The following is a 15,901-nucleotide window of genomic DNA, read 5'->3' as shown; positions in this document are numbered from 1 at the left end:
TTCTATATGGCGCGCATGCTTAGATTTAGTTAAATTATTAGAAGGAAAACCATAATTGTTGAGAAACTTATATTTGAGTTTAATCCATGGATACATACATCATTTAAGTTTTTTCTTAAAATCATCTTATTCTTTTAAGATATTATATACTACAGGGCGGAGTGAGTATAATCTAGATTATATAATCCAACTGCGAACCATACAGGCCTTATTATACAACATTGGGTAAGATGATACCTATTTTGGATCAAGGACTAAAAAGGGCTCAAAATAGAAAAATAAAACATATATTTGGGTTCCTTTTTAACTTATTCCAGATAATATCTTCAGACGTTACAAACCATCAATTAGCACCAAAACAGAATCTGTGGACATTACTCACCCCATATAAATTATTATTACTATACAGCCTCATATCCATACAGTATTTATTAATATTAAAATTAATAAATTAATATAACCCAATTCGCCCATTGTTTTTGTCTGAAAGATACTGCTCCTCCATCACCGGCATCCGACAATTAAAACCCGCGCCCCACCCTCCTCCCACTCCTCTCTCCTTTCCTCCTCGAATCCGCCCGCCATTGCTTTCGCAGACGCCGCTCGTCGCTCCCTCGCTCACCGGCGCTTCCTTCCTTCCTTCCTTCATTCCTTCCTTCCACCAGCCATTTGTCTCCGTCGGCCATGCTCTCTTCCTTCGACGCGGCCGCCAGAACCGCCGTGAGCCCGCGAGCCGACGTGTAGCGCCGCCGTACTGCACGGCGACGGCCCACCGGCGAGGAGCCGCCGACCTATGCCCCTCGACCAGTCCGGCATTGGCTGACCCCCAAATGCCTCCCGCCGCTAACTAGCCGCAGCCTGTACATACATACACACACAGACAGAGAGACAGACACACCGTGCCGGAGGTTGAAGCGAGAAAATCGATCCCCGACGTCTCGTCGCCGCCGGAGAGGAGTTTTAGCCTCGAAGGCGTGATTTTTTTGCCTTGTTATTTTTTTAGCTTTTATTTTTCTTTCGTGATTTTCGGACCGTGTTCTCGCGTCGTGCCGGAGAGATGGGAGTTGTGGACTTCTCGGTGCTGGGCGCGCTGCAGAAGGTCAGATCCTTCGTCGCCGGCGCCACGCCGGCTGAAGCTGCAGACGGCCGCCCGCCCGCCACGCCGAGGTCGCGCAGCGGGGGGCCCTCCCCAGAGAACTCGCCGCCGCCCGCGTCGACGAGATCCGAAGGCAGACGCGCCATCGCCCTTCGCCGGCAGATCTCCTCGCCGCAGCTGCTCCGCTGCCGCGCTGTCAGGTACTGTGTGCTACTCCTCGGTTTCCGTCGCTTTGGAAAAGTTGTACATACAGCACTTGCGTTTCAAGTTTCCATTTTGACTTGCTATGGAGGAAAAGGGAAAGGTGCTTTTTTTTTTCTTTTTTTTTTCAATCTGAAGTGAGGGGATTGATTAAGATTGCGGGGTGCCACCTGCTACGATCTAGTAATTATTAAGTTAGCTAAAAGTCTTTGCCTTCTTTATTTGGGGTAGAACTTGGTCTTGAAGAAGACAGAATGAAAACTTGTGACTGGCAATTAAGTGGTTGCGGGAGCTAAGTAATTCTCACGGAAGTTTGGGCTTTTCATCTTATTTTTACATTTAGGCCCTGTTTAGTCATCCATCACATCGAATCTTTGGACACATGCATGTAATATTAAATGTAGATAAAAAAAATAAACTAATTACACAGTTTGGTTAAAAATCGCGAGACGAATCTTTTAAGCCTAGTTAGTCTATGATTAGCCTTAAGTGCTACAGTAACCCACATGTGCTAATGATAGATTAATTATGCTTAATAGATTTGTCTTGCAGTTTTCTAACGAGCTATGTAATTTGTTTTTTTATTAGTTTCTAAAAACCCCTCCCGACATCCTTTCGACATATCCGATGTGACATCCAAAATTTTTTTATCTCCCATCTAAACGGGCCCTTAGTCAACTATTGAGCTGAGTTTTCCTTGAATTGGTTTCTGTAAATGCAGGCGAGCAGATGATGAGGACGATGATGAGCCCGGGGTTCAGTTTTTCACCCTTGGGAATGACTTCTTACATGACTTTTCAGATACAGATTCTGTTAGTGTTAGTACCCCTAATGAGACCAACCGGTCCCTGACCCCAAGCCCCTTGGAGAGCCCGACTTGGATGGTGAAGCAGAACGCCAGCTCACCGATATCCAGGAAGAATGGCCATTTCAGTCCAGATTCTCCTGGATACGGTACAAAGGCGAGTTTAGGATCTGATGGTTCACTGCAACAGATGAATGGTAACATCACTGACAGTGGTGGAGAAGGAAGCAAAACTCAGTATCCTGTTGATTTTGGTGCCAATATTTGGTGCCCACCACCTCCAGAAGATGAGGGTGATGATATTGAATCGAGGTTATTTGGATTCGATGATGAGGATGATGAGGTTGGGTACTCAAGTGGGGTTCCTGTTTCTGGTAGCTTTAGTGCTAACAAAGTAGCTGGTATTGACGAGGTCACAAACATTGCTCAGAAAGAGGGTCTGAAGACTGCAGTGCTCGGTCATTTCCGAGCTCTTGTGGCTCAATTACTGAAGGCAGAAGGCATCGATATGGGAAACGATGATGGGTCCGAAAATTGGCTTGATATAGCGTCATCCTTAACTTGGCAAGCCGCAAGCTATGTGAGGCCAGATACCAAGAAAGGAGGCAGCATGGATCCTACTGATTATGTGAAGGTCAAATGTATAGCATCAGGGGATCCAAGAGATAGGTTTGTTTTCTTCAATAGTATTTTAGTTGACTAAAATTTACATGGCTGTTCTCACCATCATGTGGAACTGATGAGTAATTTCTTTTGTGCAGTAATTTTGTTCGAGGAGTTGTTTGCTCCAAGAATGTAAAACACAAACGCATGGTCTCTGAGCATAGGAATGCAAAATTGCTCATATTAGGGGGCGCACTTGAGTACCACAGGGTTCCTAATAAACTGGCGTCTATTGACAGGATACTTGAACAGGTCTGTGCCTAGCATACTCTTGCTGGATATTTGTTTGTCCAATTTATGCTTTTACTGAAGAAATGCCCTTAACACAGGAGAAGGAGCACATGAAAATGATTGTTGGAAAGATCGAGTCCCGGCGACCTAATGTTGTGCTAGTTGAGAAAAGTGTCTCATCATCTGCTCAGGAGCTCTTCTCCAAAGACATTTCGCTAGTTCTCAATGTTAAGAGGACACTTTTGGACAGAGTATCAAGGTGCACAGGGGCACAAATTGCATCAGTTGACAGTATTGCTTCAGCACGGCTAGGTCGTTGTGAAGTGTTCAAGGTGCAAAAAGTTACAGAGTTCCCATCAGCTAAAGAGACAAATAGGAGATCAACCAAGACACTGATGTTCTTTGAAGGCTGCCCTTGGCGTTTGGGTTGCACGGTAATAACCCCTTTGCTTTTTTATGAGCACCTGATTGGAATGCACAGCTCATGTCATCAGCTAACATTAAATACTGTAGATGTTCAATCTGTTATGAATAGTATTAGCACATATGTATTTAGTTGATATTCAATTTATAGTTTTACCTTTCTAATTCAATTATAACTGTGTCAATTTATGTAGGTTCTACTGAGAGGGTCATGTCGGGAGGAGCTTAAGAGGATTAAGCGTGCTGTACAACTTGCAGTATTTGCTGCTTATCACCTCTCTCTTGAAACATCATTCTTTGCAGATGAAGGTGCAACACTTCCTAAATTTCCTTTGAGACATGTGGTAGTTGAGCCAGATATAAGAAATTGCACAAATAGCAATTCCGCTGCATTGGCCACTGTTGGTATGCCTCCTCATGGACGTAAATCAGAACAGGACAAACTCTCACAGACTGCTATGGTCAACATGATGTTTGAAAATACCTCTGTTTCACCTTGTTCATTCCCATTGAATGAGGAAGGCCATGTGTTTGTGGGTGCATGTGAGCATAAAGAAACTGAATATCCTGTTGATCATAAGAATTCTTGTGAACATTGTGTATCCCGTGCAACTGGTTCATGCAATGGGCATGAAACATCTTTATGTTCATTGGATCATGATCCAATGATGCAGAATCAAAATTTGCAGAACTCTGCAAAGCTTGCATCAAATGCTCACCAAGATGAGCTTCTGGCAAAGAAATGTCAACAGGTAGATCACTGGAATAGAAAACCACATGATGATCACTCAGCAGATCAGCATGACCTGAATGAACTTTCTGGTGAATACTTTCCTGGTACCGACAATCATCAGAGCATCTTAGTTTCACTGTCCAGTACTTGTATCCCAAAAAGCTTAGTATGTGAGCGTTCCCATCTTTTCCGCATCAAGTTTTATGGTAGCTTTGATAAGCCACTTGGGAGATACCTTCGAGAAGACTTATTTGATCAGGTACATCCCATTTTCATCTTGAGTATGTACTGTCATGTTGGACTTCTCATAATAGTTTTCTAAACCTAATGGTTAACACTTTTCATATGTTCATCAGGCATATTACTGTCCATCATGCAAAGAGCCATCAGAATCACATATCAGGTGTTATACTCACCAGCATGGTAGCTTAACAATTAGTGTTCGGAGGCTTCGATCTCGAAAGTTGCCTGGTGAGCGTGATGGAAGGATATGGATGTGGCACAGGTGCCTCAAGTGCAAACCTAAGGATGGTGTTCCACCTGCCACACGAAGGATAATCATGTCAGATGCTGCCTGGGGTCTGTCGTTTGGGAAATTCCTAGAGCTAAGTTTCTCAAACCATGCTACTGCCAACCGAGTTGCAAGCTGTGGACATTCACTCCAGAGGGACTGCCTTCGTTTTTATGGGTACGTGTCTGCTATATTCTTTGCAGTATCATATTGTCCTGTGCTCCAGTGAGATTTCAACAATTCAAATAAAACTCCAGGTATGGAAACATGGTGGCATTCTTCAGATATTCTCCTGTCGACATTCTCTCAGTTAACCTTCCACCATCAGTACTGGACTTCAATTGTCGTAGTCCACAGGAGTTGCTAAAAAGGGTGGCAGTTGAGGTGTGCTCTTTTGTTAAATTTGAAACTATGTTCATCCTCTGCATCCTACACATCAGTTTTAGCATGAACAACATGAGCTCATGTATTTGTTTCTATAGATATTTGGCAAAATGGAGTCCTTGCATGTGGAGGTGTCTGAATTTCTTCACCGTACTGAATTGAACATTGTAAATGAGGATGAACCTGTGAAGGAATGCGTTCAAAGGCAGATTATTGAGATGAAGGATTTGCTTAAAATGGAAAGAAATGAATATGAGGTGGTACAATCAGACTTTCCTGCCATATCATTAACTTTTATCAAGAGTTACAATGATTTTATGTTTGATTTATTGCCCCTTTTCTTGCAGATATTGCTTTTACCAGTCATGAGGGAAAGCAATCACCCCATGCAGACATCAATTGATATTCTGGAGCTCAACCGCTTGAGGCGTGGTCTTCTTCTTGATGCCTACATTTGGGATCGGAGGCTATGTCATGTTGATTCAGTTCTTAAAGCACATGGCCATATTTCAAAAACCAATCCAGATAGTCTTGATAATCTCCTATACACCAGACTGAAGGAATGGAAAGCTGATTTGCTTTGTGGGGATACTGAGATTGGAAAATCTTTAGGAAGTCCAAAGAAATCTTTGTTATCCAGAGAGGGCCATTTGAATGATAATGAACATAGTGTTGGTGATACAAATTTAGAGATTTGTTTGGAGGGTCATCCTGTGGATGATGCAGAGGATCTTGACAAAGTTTACAACAAACTGAGTGGAGGAAAAAAGTCACCTATTGCTGAACCTGCTGACGGCTTGGAACCTGTTGAGAGGTTACCTTCACTTGCATCCATTTTTTCTGATAATATCGATTTGGCATGGACCGGGTCTTGTGATTTGCAGTATGATCTTCCACAAGCTTTCACCAAAATTGATGAAAAGGTATCCTTTAATTTGGACAGTCCAAACTACAGCAATGTAGTAACCCCTGTTAGAATTCACTCGTTTAATTCTACACTGGGGTTGCGGCAGAGAGAACGAACTGGATTAGCTCCAGCTTCTTTGCATCTATCAACATTCAAATCTGCTGAGTACTTCGGGGGTATGACAAGCATCCTGAAGGACCCAATGCCAAATATACGAAGGGTCTGTTCTCAAAGGTCTCCTGGGGTGATAGAGAAATTAAATGTTGTTCTTGCACGTACACCCACATATATCTCAACTGCTTCAAATATAGTTGATGATGGGGCACGGCTACTGTTACCCCAGACTGGATATGAAGATGATGTCATTGTTGCAGTATATGATGATGAGCCCACCAGTATTATATCATATGCCATGACATCACAAGAATATGTACAACAAGTAACTCACAGACTGAATTCCAGTTTGAGTTTTTCTCATCCGCCAAACACTAAAGGGATCAGCACCCATGGACTTGAGGTGTCCTCACCCTCTCAAGAAGACCATATGCATTCCAAGGGAACTCATTTTAAGTTTTCCTTTGATGATGACTCACCAATTTCTCCAGATAAAACAAAGTTCTCTGTGATTTGCTATTTTGCAAAGCATTTTGCTGCGCTCAGAAAGAAATGCTGTCCCAAAGATATTGATTACATACGTTCTCTAAGTCGCTGCAAGAGATGGAATGCGCAGGGTGGAAAAAGCAATGTTTACTTTGCAAAGACGATGGATGAAAGGTTCATAATCAAACAAGTCACGAGAACAGAGCTGGAGTCTTTTGTAGAATTTGCTCCTCAGTACTTCAAGTATTTAATGGAATCCTTGACTTCTGGTAGCCCAACTTGCCTGGCCAAAATAGTAGGGTTATATCAGGTTTGTTTTTGTTCACTCTTTGCATCATGTTTTATACAACTGTAGAGTGTATAACATCACCCTGAATTCTATTTTGCTCTTTTCGCTTGAGTTCAGGTTAGTGTTAAGAGCTTGAAAGCTGGGAAGGAAGTGAGGATGGATCTGATGGTGATGGAGAATATTTTCTTTGAAAGGAAGATATCCCGGGTGTATGACCTAAAGGGTTCATTGCGCTCACGCTACACGGCTGGGGACAGCAAAGTCCTCTTGGATTCAAACCTCATAGAGGCATTGCATACTAAGCCTATTTTTTTGGGGAGCAAGGCAAAACGAAGATTGGAAAGAGCTGTCTGGAATGATACTTCATTTCTTGCGGTATGCAACTACATCTTTGTGCTTACTGTTTAACCAATATATTTGAATATTAATCAATTTGCCAAGGTACTACATAAGAACTAAACCATCAACTATAATTTACATATAGGTGCTACTGTTACATAATTGTTTTGGGGATATTGCTGGACATGTTTTACCTAGTATTTATCACCCACGGAATAGGTGCCCTGCTTTTGGTTTGGAGTCATGTTATGAGTACCACTTCCATCATGTTATAGGTTTCTGGATTGCCACAACAATGTGTTTTGCAATATGTGTTATTGTGTTATCTTGCATGTGTTTCCCCCCAGTTCTGCTGAAGTAGTTCACCCTGGGTGACTATGTTAATCTACCTCATTCCTCTTACCTCCATGTATACCTATTTCAGATGGAATTTGTACTATTGATATACTTTTCGGCAGTGATTGCCCTACAGAGCATTTTATGTTAAAACTAAAGTGGCATTTAGTATCCATTGATTGAATTGAATAGGAGTCGTGTCCCTGCAATGGATGTGAAAACTTGGAGTTGTATGTAATTCAGTCTGCTATGCTTTGCAGTTGGCGGATGTCATGGATTACTCTCTCCTTGTTGGAATCGATGAGGAGAAGAAAGAGCTCGTCATTGGCATCATCGACTACTTGCGCCAATACACCTGGGACAAGCAGCTGGAGACCTGGGTGAAGGCCTCAGGCATTCTTGGTGGCCCCAAGAATGAATCCCCTACCGTCATATCTCCAATGCAATACAAGAAGAGATTCAGGAAGGCCATGTCCAAGTACTTCCTCACTGTTCCGGACCAGTGGTCCTCTTGACAACTGACTAACATGCTCTATTATCGATTATGTATCCATTATTCTTTCTGTGCCTAGAGTGAGAGAAATAGTCAATTCATTTTGTGCCCACCTGTACCATCTGTAGTAGCCATAGATAGATAGATAGATACAGGGGGGGGGATCATCCTCCCGCTGGATGCCAAGCATGGCCACTGCAGTGTCCAGCTACAGATACAGGCTTGGTCCATGACTCCCATCTCCATGTACATTACGCCAGCATATACATATATATAGCTGAGAAAGGAAATTTGTCGATGGAATGCAGGAAAATTCTTTTGATGCCCCTGTGGCATGTATGCAGGAAAATCCTTTGTTGTTGCTACTTTGTATAGCTACTTGCACACACAACAGTTAGACATCTTCTGGACAAAGACACCGTCGTCGTAGTAGTTGTGAGTTGTGACGCCAATTCGCTCTTTGGCATCTCGTAACCTAAACACACACAAAGACACTCACTGGGGGACTAGCCAGGGGGTCACAGCACAGGCCGGCGTCGGCGAGGGGTTGGTGCTATCTGCAACGGCAAGCGCTACGACCTGAACGTGTGTATAGTGGAGTGGTCAGCTACTAACCACGTGTGTCAGAGCCCGGCAAGCTGCACCCACAAGTCTAACCTAACCAGCCGGCAACCTTAGACACTTCCCAATACATATTTGCCTACAAATATGCACCAAAGCAGGCAGGCCAGCAGGATGTCTTGCAGCTTGGAGCTGAGCTAACCTGTGCCCTTTGGTCCTTGGACGTCTTGACTCTTGACTCTTGAGGTAACAATGGCTGACGTACGTCTTCAGAGCATCGATTCATTCTTGTAATTAATTGGTTGTAAGATCCAACTATTGCTTGTTTTGTAGCACTAGCGTAGTAGCTTTGCAACAAGACAAGTAGATATAGATATGTACGTGTGACGACTGATGATCTCTCTCTTTATTTGTGTTTCATGTATTGACAGGAGGTCTCATGATGCATGTATATACGTACATGTATCTTTTGGGTGATGATGCCTGCTCCGTGCTGGGCTCTTTGTCAGGTAAACAGTCCTTGGATTTGGGCCTTTTGAGTTCGTTGTCTGTTCGACCTCACATTTATTCACTTGAACCCATTTCAAAATCCGAAAATATTATGGTTGGAACCGCATGAAACATATTCTGAAAAAAGAACTTCTTTTGCGCGATGAACTCTCACGTACAACAATTTCTCACTGTACGGTAAGGCCCTGTTTAGATTGCAAAAAATTTTGGCCCAAAGAGCAATTTTTTTGGCCTGCCAACTAAACAGGGCCTAAAAAATTTGTGGCAAAAAAATTTGGCCTGCAGGGCCTGCAACTGTGCACTAACACCCACGCCAGCCCACCAATCGCGAACCCTATCCGATCCCCCCTCCCCCCCCCCCCCGCAAACCCTATTTCTTCTCCCGTCGTAGCCAGTTCACCGCCGCTTCCCCCCCGCAAACCAACCGTGGAACCCTAGCGCGCAGCCAGCCCACCGCCGCTTCCCCCCCCTGCCGCAGCTCCGCAGCCCGCCCGCGGCGCCTTTTCCATTCCGCCGCCACGAACCCTAGCTTCGAACCCTAGCCCTTACCCCCCCCCCCCCCCGCCGCCGCAAACCCCCACCCCGCGGCGCCGTTTCCATCCCGCCGCCACGAACCCTAGCCTCAAACCCTAGCTGTTTCCCCCTGCCGCCGCAAACCCTAGCCCTTTCCCATGGACGGCGCACACGGAGATTGCTTCAGCGGCGGCCGCTTCGCCGACGAGGCCGTCTTCGGAGTCCACGAGGGTGCCATGAACGACGCCGCCGTCGAGGCGCCCCGCACGGACTTCACCGGCGTTGGCAGCAGCAACGGCATCAACCCACGGTTGGCGTCGCTCGACATCAACTACGGCTCCGATTTGACTCAGATCGGACTAGGTCAGCACGTTCCATCCCGTTCTGCTTCGCGTTCTTTGACTTTCAATCCGCCGCGCCGCGTTGATGACTCCCCCACGGACGTTGTAGTGTACTACTGATGTTCGGCCACTGCTTTAAACTGTACGCCCACTGTTATGTACTGTTCTGCTACAGTTAATTTATTGCTGTTTGCGAACTGGCGCAGCGAAGAGCGCCTGGTTGTGCTGGTATATATAATGAAGATATTAGGGCCCTGTTTGGTTGCCCTTGCTAAATTTTAGCTAGCTAAACTTTAATCACTTTAGTAGCTAAAGTTCCAAACACATTGACTAAAAGGAGCTAAAATAGTTTAGTTCTATTAGTCACCCAAGAGTATCTAAAATAATTTTAGCTAGCTAAAATTTAGCAATGGAAACCAAACGGGCGCTAGATCTAACTCAAGTTTTTTGTATGCACAATATAATGTGCAGAGCTCCCACTTTTGTGGTCCTAGGAGTAGTTTGTACGGTCATTGGTCTTAAATTTGCTTTCAGGTAGATAGATAGACAGGGAGAGAAGGATCACCTGTCTTTTGGAGTTGGATAAAATAAAGTACCCACGACATCAAGATAAGAAGGATCATTTGTCTAATTGACTTGTCTAACTTCTTTTTGATGTCACCTCTTTTGTGCATCAGAGAGACAATATTGTGCGTAGTTACTCAGCTAGCTTAAGCAAGGTTCTAAAGCTCTAGTTGTAGTTGCTACTATCTCCGGCTATAGCCCTTTGAGGAGGATCTAGCTATTTGCTTCAATGTACAAGTACAACTTTGTTTCTATAGTCCGATTTAGCCGGTCGTAAGCTGTTTCAGGAGGTAGATCACTAAATGCTTTAGTCCGCGATTTAAAACAATAAGCTTTAGCCTTGTCATACCTAGTGTCCAATATTGTATTACACTGCAATGCGCTGTAGTTAGTTACTACTATAGAGAAACACCAGCTTTAATTTAAGCATAAATGGAACATACGTCAAATAAAATTCCGATAGCAGTTTTAGAACTGCCCGCAATATAATATATTGACCATTTGCTTGTGTGCTTGTAGAAATGGATACAGATCGATTTACCTACTTTCTTTTATCCGTATAAGAGTACAAAAATGCGAAAGGTAATATTTGTTTTTTTTATCTCAAGGAAATAAAATAAAAACAGATTACCCTACTATATATACATTTCCAATAGTAAGAGGTCGAATAGGCAGCGAACTTGAGCGCCACAACAAAGGACTGTCTATTTGACAAGGCCAGGTATGGAACAACATGCATCGTCATATATATATATATATATATATATATATATATATATATATATATATTATCTTTTCTAATACATTGGTTCTATTATATATCTAGACATAGTGATATCTGGGGCATAGTAAAAACTACTCTCTCCACTCCAAATTATAAGAAGTTTTGGCTTGTATACATACATTCTCTTTTGAGTAAAATACACTGGCGGCCCTTTAACTTGTCAGTCTGTGCCACTTTGGTCATGAACTTGCAAACCCGAAAAAGTGACCCCTAAATTTGTCCGTCTGTGCCATTTTGGTCCATGAACTTGCAAACGCAAAACAGTGGCCTCTGAACTTGTCGGCCTATGCCACTTTGGTCCATAAACGTGTAAACGATCTTTCAACGCGTCAATAAATAAATATTTATTTCATAACTAATTATTAATGAAATGCTAAATTCATGAAATGTTTTGTGTAGCCTCTTCATGTGTACTCTACCTAGGAAAAATATGAAACCTATGCAACGAATTGATATATTATTTGATATATTTGACGCTACGAATAAAAATATATCAACTTTGTAAATTAAAAAGGAAGTGCTGACATCATTGCTCACGTCAGCACCATAAACGGTGCCATGCATGGCCTACCAGAGGCGGCCATGTGGCAGAACAATGCCATGTAGCCGGTGTTATTTTCGTATTTGCATGTTTATGGACCAAAGTGGCACACGTCGACAAGTTCAGGGGGCACTTTTTCGCGTTTGCAAGTTCATGGACCAAAGTGGCACATGCTGACAAGTTTTGGGGCCTCTTTTTCACGTTTTCAAGTTCATGGACCAAAATGGCACAGGGCGACAACTTAAAGGGCCGCCGGTGTATTTTACTCTTCTCTTTTCCATGCATTTAGATATACACTATGTGTAGATACATAGTAAAAGAAATGTACGTAGAAAAGTCAAAATATCTTATAATTTAAAACGAAAGATGTATGTATTTAAAAAATCTAAAACATTTGTAATTTAGAATGGGGGTATTTTGTAATACAAACAATTTGAAATCAGGTTAAACTTCATGGTTTGCATTGTACGCAGAGGCTGAGGTGTGTCAAGCACCTCCTGTGCTACATGAATTTCTCTTACTCACATGATATTTTGCTATATAATTCAGTGAAAGTATATATTGAGTTATCCCCCCTAATAATATATCTTTTAGTACTTGGCCCCTCCTATAAGTAGTTTTAGTCTCCGCCCCTGATTGTAGGTCACATGCCTTTCATGCACCTTGGCCATTTAGATGGCTAGTCTCATTGACAGTTTCAAAGTGTCATTGCAAGTAGTTTTAATTTCTAGACTTTGTGCTAGTGATTTACTAGCTCTATTTTAAATTACAATAGAACTTTATCCTAAGGCAAACTACCATGAGTCTATTTTGTACCACGTCAACACCGGAGTGAATGGAGCCACACTAAGGCCTTGTTTAGTTTTTAAAATTTTTTCAGATTCCTCGTCATATTGAATCTTACAGTATATATATATGTGTAGAGCATTAAATATAGATAAAAAATAACTAATTGTAGTCTATGGTTAGACAATAGTTACCAAATACAAACAAAAATGCTACAGTATCCAAACCCAAAATTTTTCACGAACTAATCAAGGACTAAAGAATTAATCTGAACATGGGAACATGGAATAGAATAGCCGATGCTCTTTAGACACAAGGAGGCGAGGCTCCAACGCGAGAGTCGTACCAAACGTAGCCTAGATTTTAACAACTTTCTGTGAAATTTTATTAATTGTCGAAGATGCAAGAAAAAAAGACCTTTATTTTTTAAAACAATGTTTTACTGTGGTTGCCAGGAAAGTGCGAACCCAGGTTTGAAGCGCAATCACCATGGCAAAAAAAATTACAAAATTTAATTTATTAGCTTTCTTCACTTTTTACGTGACAAAAGAAGAATCAATGCCCTGGTAGCTGCACAGTGGGGCCATGGGGGCAGCGTGGCGAAGCTGCCAAAAACAAGTGAGCACTAGGCCCTGTTTAGATGGAGGATGAAAATTTTTTAGTGTCACATCGGATGTGTCGGAAGGATGTCGGGAGGGATTTTTAGAAACTAATAAAAAAACAAATTACATAGCTCGTCAGGAAACTGCAAGACAAATTTATTAAGCATAATTAATTTGTCATTAGCATATGTGGGTTACTGTAGCACTTAAGGCTAATCATGGAGTAACTAGGCTTAAAAGATTCGTCTCTCGATTCTCAACTAAACTGTGTAATTAGTTTATTTTTTTATCTATATTTAATGTTCCATGCATGTGTCCAAAGATTCGATGGGATGGATGAAAAAATTTTGAGTGGGGAACTAAACAGAGCCTAAGAGCAAGCCGTTAACATTAAATGTTAAGGTGGAGGAGAGAGAAGAGGAGAGTAGAAGCGGGCTGTAAGTTTATAGTCGGCTCAAGCATAAGAACCAAGAAAGTTTGTGAGAGAGACAAGTGGATCATGTATTAATAGTGATGAGCTAACCACTATATGAGTACGTTGTAAGAAGGCAGCAAAGAAACCTTATAGCCAGATGTTGGCTATATTATTAACCTTGCTCTAAGGTCTGTCTGTATGGAGGTTTCGTAAAGTTTTATACACATTAAATATACTAATGAGCACTATATTGATAAAAAGAGAAATGATGAGAGTTTATAGGAGTAGAGATAGTTTTATGGAGATAAAACTCTTCTAAACTGCTTTCAAACTACAAGTATTTTGGAAGGACCATAAAATCTTCATTAAAACTGGCCTAAAGAAAATCGTTTAAAACAACGACATTGTCTCCAGAACCTAACTTTGATTCTATCTTTTTATAAAAATATTTATCAAAAAATGATATATATTTTTATGAAAGTAATTTTGAAAATAAATCTATTTATATAGTTTTTATATTTTTAAACTCAATAATTTAAATTTTACTTATAATTTATATTTTAATTTTTAACTCAAATCTTATCAAAACGAGTACAAGCGGCCGGGCTGCCGGGGAGCTCGTAAGGCCCTATTTGGTTTGCGTTGATTTTTTTAGCGACTATTACATAAAATGTTTGGACGTATATATAAAGTATTAAATATAGATTATTTACAAAACTAAAAACATAATTAGAGAATAATTTATGAGATAAATCTTTGAAACCTAATTAGTCTATAATTAGATACTAATTATTAAAGAAAAAGAGAAAAAGTCTACATAACCTCCCAAACTATTTAGGATGAAATATTTTATCCCCAAACTATAAAACCGGATATTTTACCCCTTGAATTTTCAAAATCGGTCAAATAACTTCCTTGAGTGGTTTTATTCAAAACCGGTCAAATAACTCCCTCGAGTGGTTTTAGAGGGTGATTTTGTCTTTTTTTTATTTTCGCTAAATCTTTGAAAAAATCATAATAAATCATAGAAAAAACATAAAATAAAAAATTTAATTTTGTTGGACTCCTGATGAGTAGATCTACACAGTGAATATATAATATAGTATACTTTAGTATAAAGTTTTTGCTCTAGCTTTAAATCTATATTTTTCTATAACTAATCCAAATAATTCGTATATGTAGTTCTTATGGTCCAATTATGGTAAAACTTTTATAGTGTGCTCAATATTGTATGCTTAAATTATGGTAAAAATTTCATACTCATTGGATCACGTATAACTTAGTTATAGATAAAGCATAAATTTAACAAGAATAAAGCTAAATAAATTTGTAACTAAGTTATACGTGATTCAATGGGTATGAAACTTTTATCGTAGTTCAAGCATACAATAATGAGCCTACCATAAAAAATTTACCACAATTGAACCATATGAACTATATATATGAATTATTCTTATTAATTATAGAAAAATATAAATTTAAAGCTACAACAAAAACTTTGTACTGAAGTATACTATATTATATATTTATTGTGGAGATCTACTCATCAGGAGTCCAAAAAAATTATTTTTTTCATTTTATAATTTTTTTGTGATTTATTATGATTTTTCAAAGATTCAACGGAAATAAATAAAAAAGAAAAAGACAAAACCATCTTCTAAACCACTCTACGGGGTTATTTAAGCGGTTTTGAAAGTTTAGAAAGTAAAATATCTGATTTTATAAATTGGGAATAAAGTATTTCATTATAGATAGCTTGGAAAGTTACGTAGACTTTTTGCAAATAAAAAGAAAGAGCTACGGTGACTGTTTAGCACCCCAACAAAAACCCCTGGCAGCCGCATGCCGCATGCCGCATGGACACGGTGTTTGCTCCGATTTTCCTCGCTGACGAGTGGACCAACGTGAGTTCTGTGAGATCCCTCTTGCACTGCTGCGTGTGGTTGGTCGGCAAGCGTAGTGGACGGAGCGCGCCCTCGTAGCATGCATCGGCGGTGAGCTGGCCAGCTGGGGTGTGGCCGTCTGGGGATAAGGGGGAAAAAAATTGGGTGGACTCTAGACTCACCGCGTCCAGAAAGAAGGTGGCGTTTGGTCTTTGGCGGTAGAGAATGCGTCGTTGCATCAATATTTATATTCTAAAATAAATTTATTATAAAAATATATTCCACAACTAATATAATACTCTCTCTATTCTAAATTATAAGTCATTCCATGAACAGAATTGAAACTGTGAAGATATTCGTCCCATCCGGACGGACCCGCACAGGATCGAC

The 15,901-nt window shown here is 40.9% G+C and overlaps 1 protein-coding gene across 1 annotated transcript; it reads left to right on the top strand.

The window, feature by feature from the left end:
- LOC8075643 (putative 1-phosphatidylinositol-3-phosphate 5-kinase FAB1C) lies at positions 554-8,350 on the top strand. The gene is made up of 11 exons (XM_002445478.2): positions 554-1,296; positions 2,019-2,771; positions 2,864-3,017; positions 3,095-3,430; positions 3,614-4,411; positions 4,509-4,840; positions 4,921-5,047; positions 5,146-5,304; positions 5,395-6,864; positions 6,961-7,218; positions 7,779-8,350. Exons 1-11 carry the CDS (start codon positions 1,058-1,060, stop codon positions 8,031-8,033), a joined length of 4,881 nt encoding a protein of 1,626 aa, XP_002445523.1. The 5' UTR covers positions 554-1,057; the 3' UTR covers positions 8,034-8,350.

Source organism: Sorghum bicolor, chromosome 7 (assembly GCF_000003195.3).
Source record: "Sorghum bicolor cultivar BTx623 chromosome 7, Sorghum_bicolor_NCBIv3, whole genome shotgun sequence".
Classification (NCBI taxonomy): domain Eukaryota; kingdom Viridiplantae; phylum Streptophyta; class Magnoliopsida; order Poales; family Poaceae; genus Sorghum; species Sorghum bicolor.
This window is presented reverse-complemented; position numbering and strand designations above follow the sequence as displayed.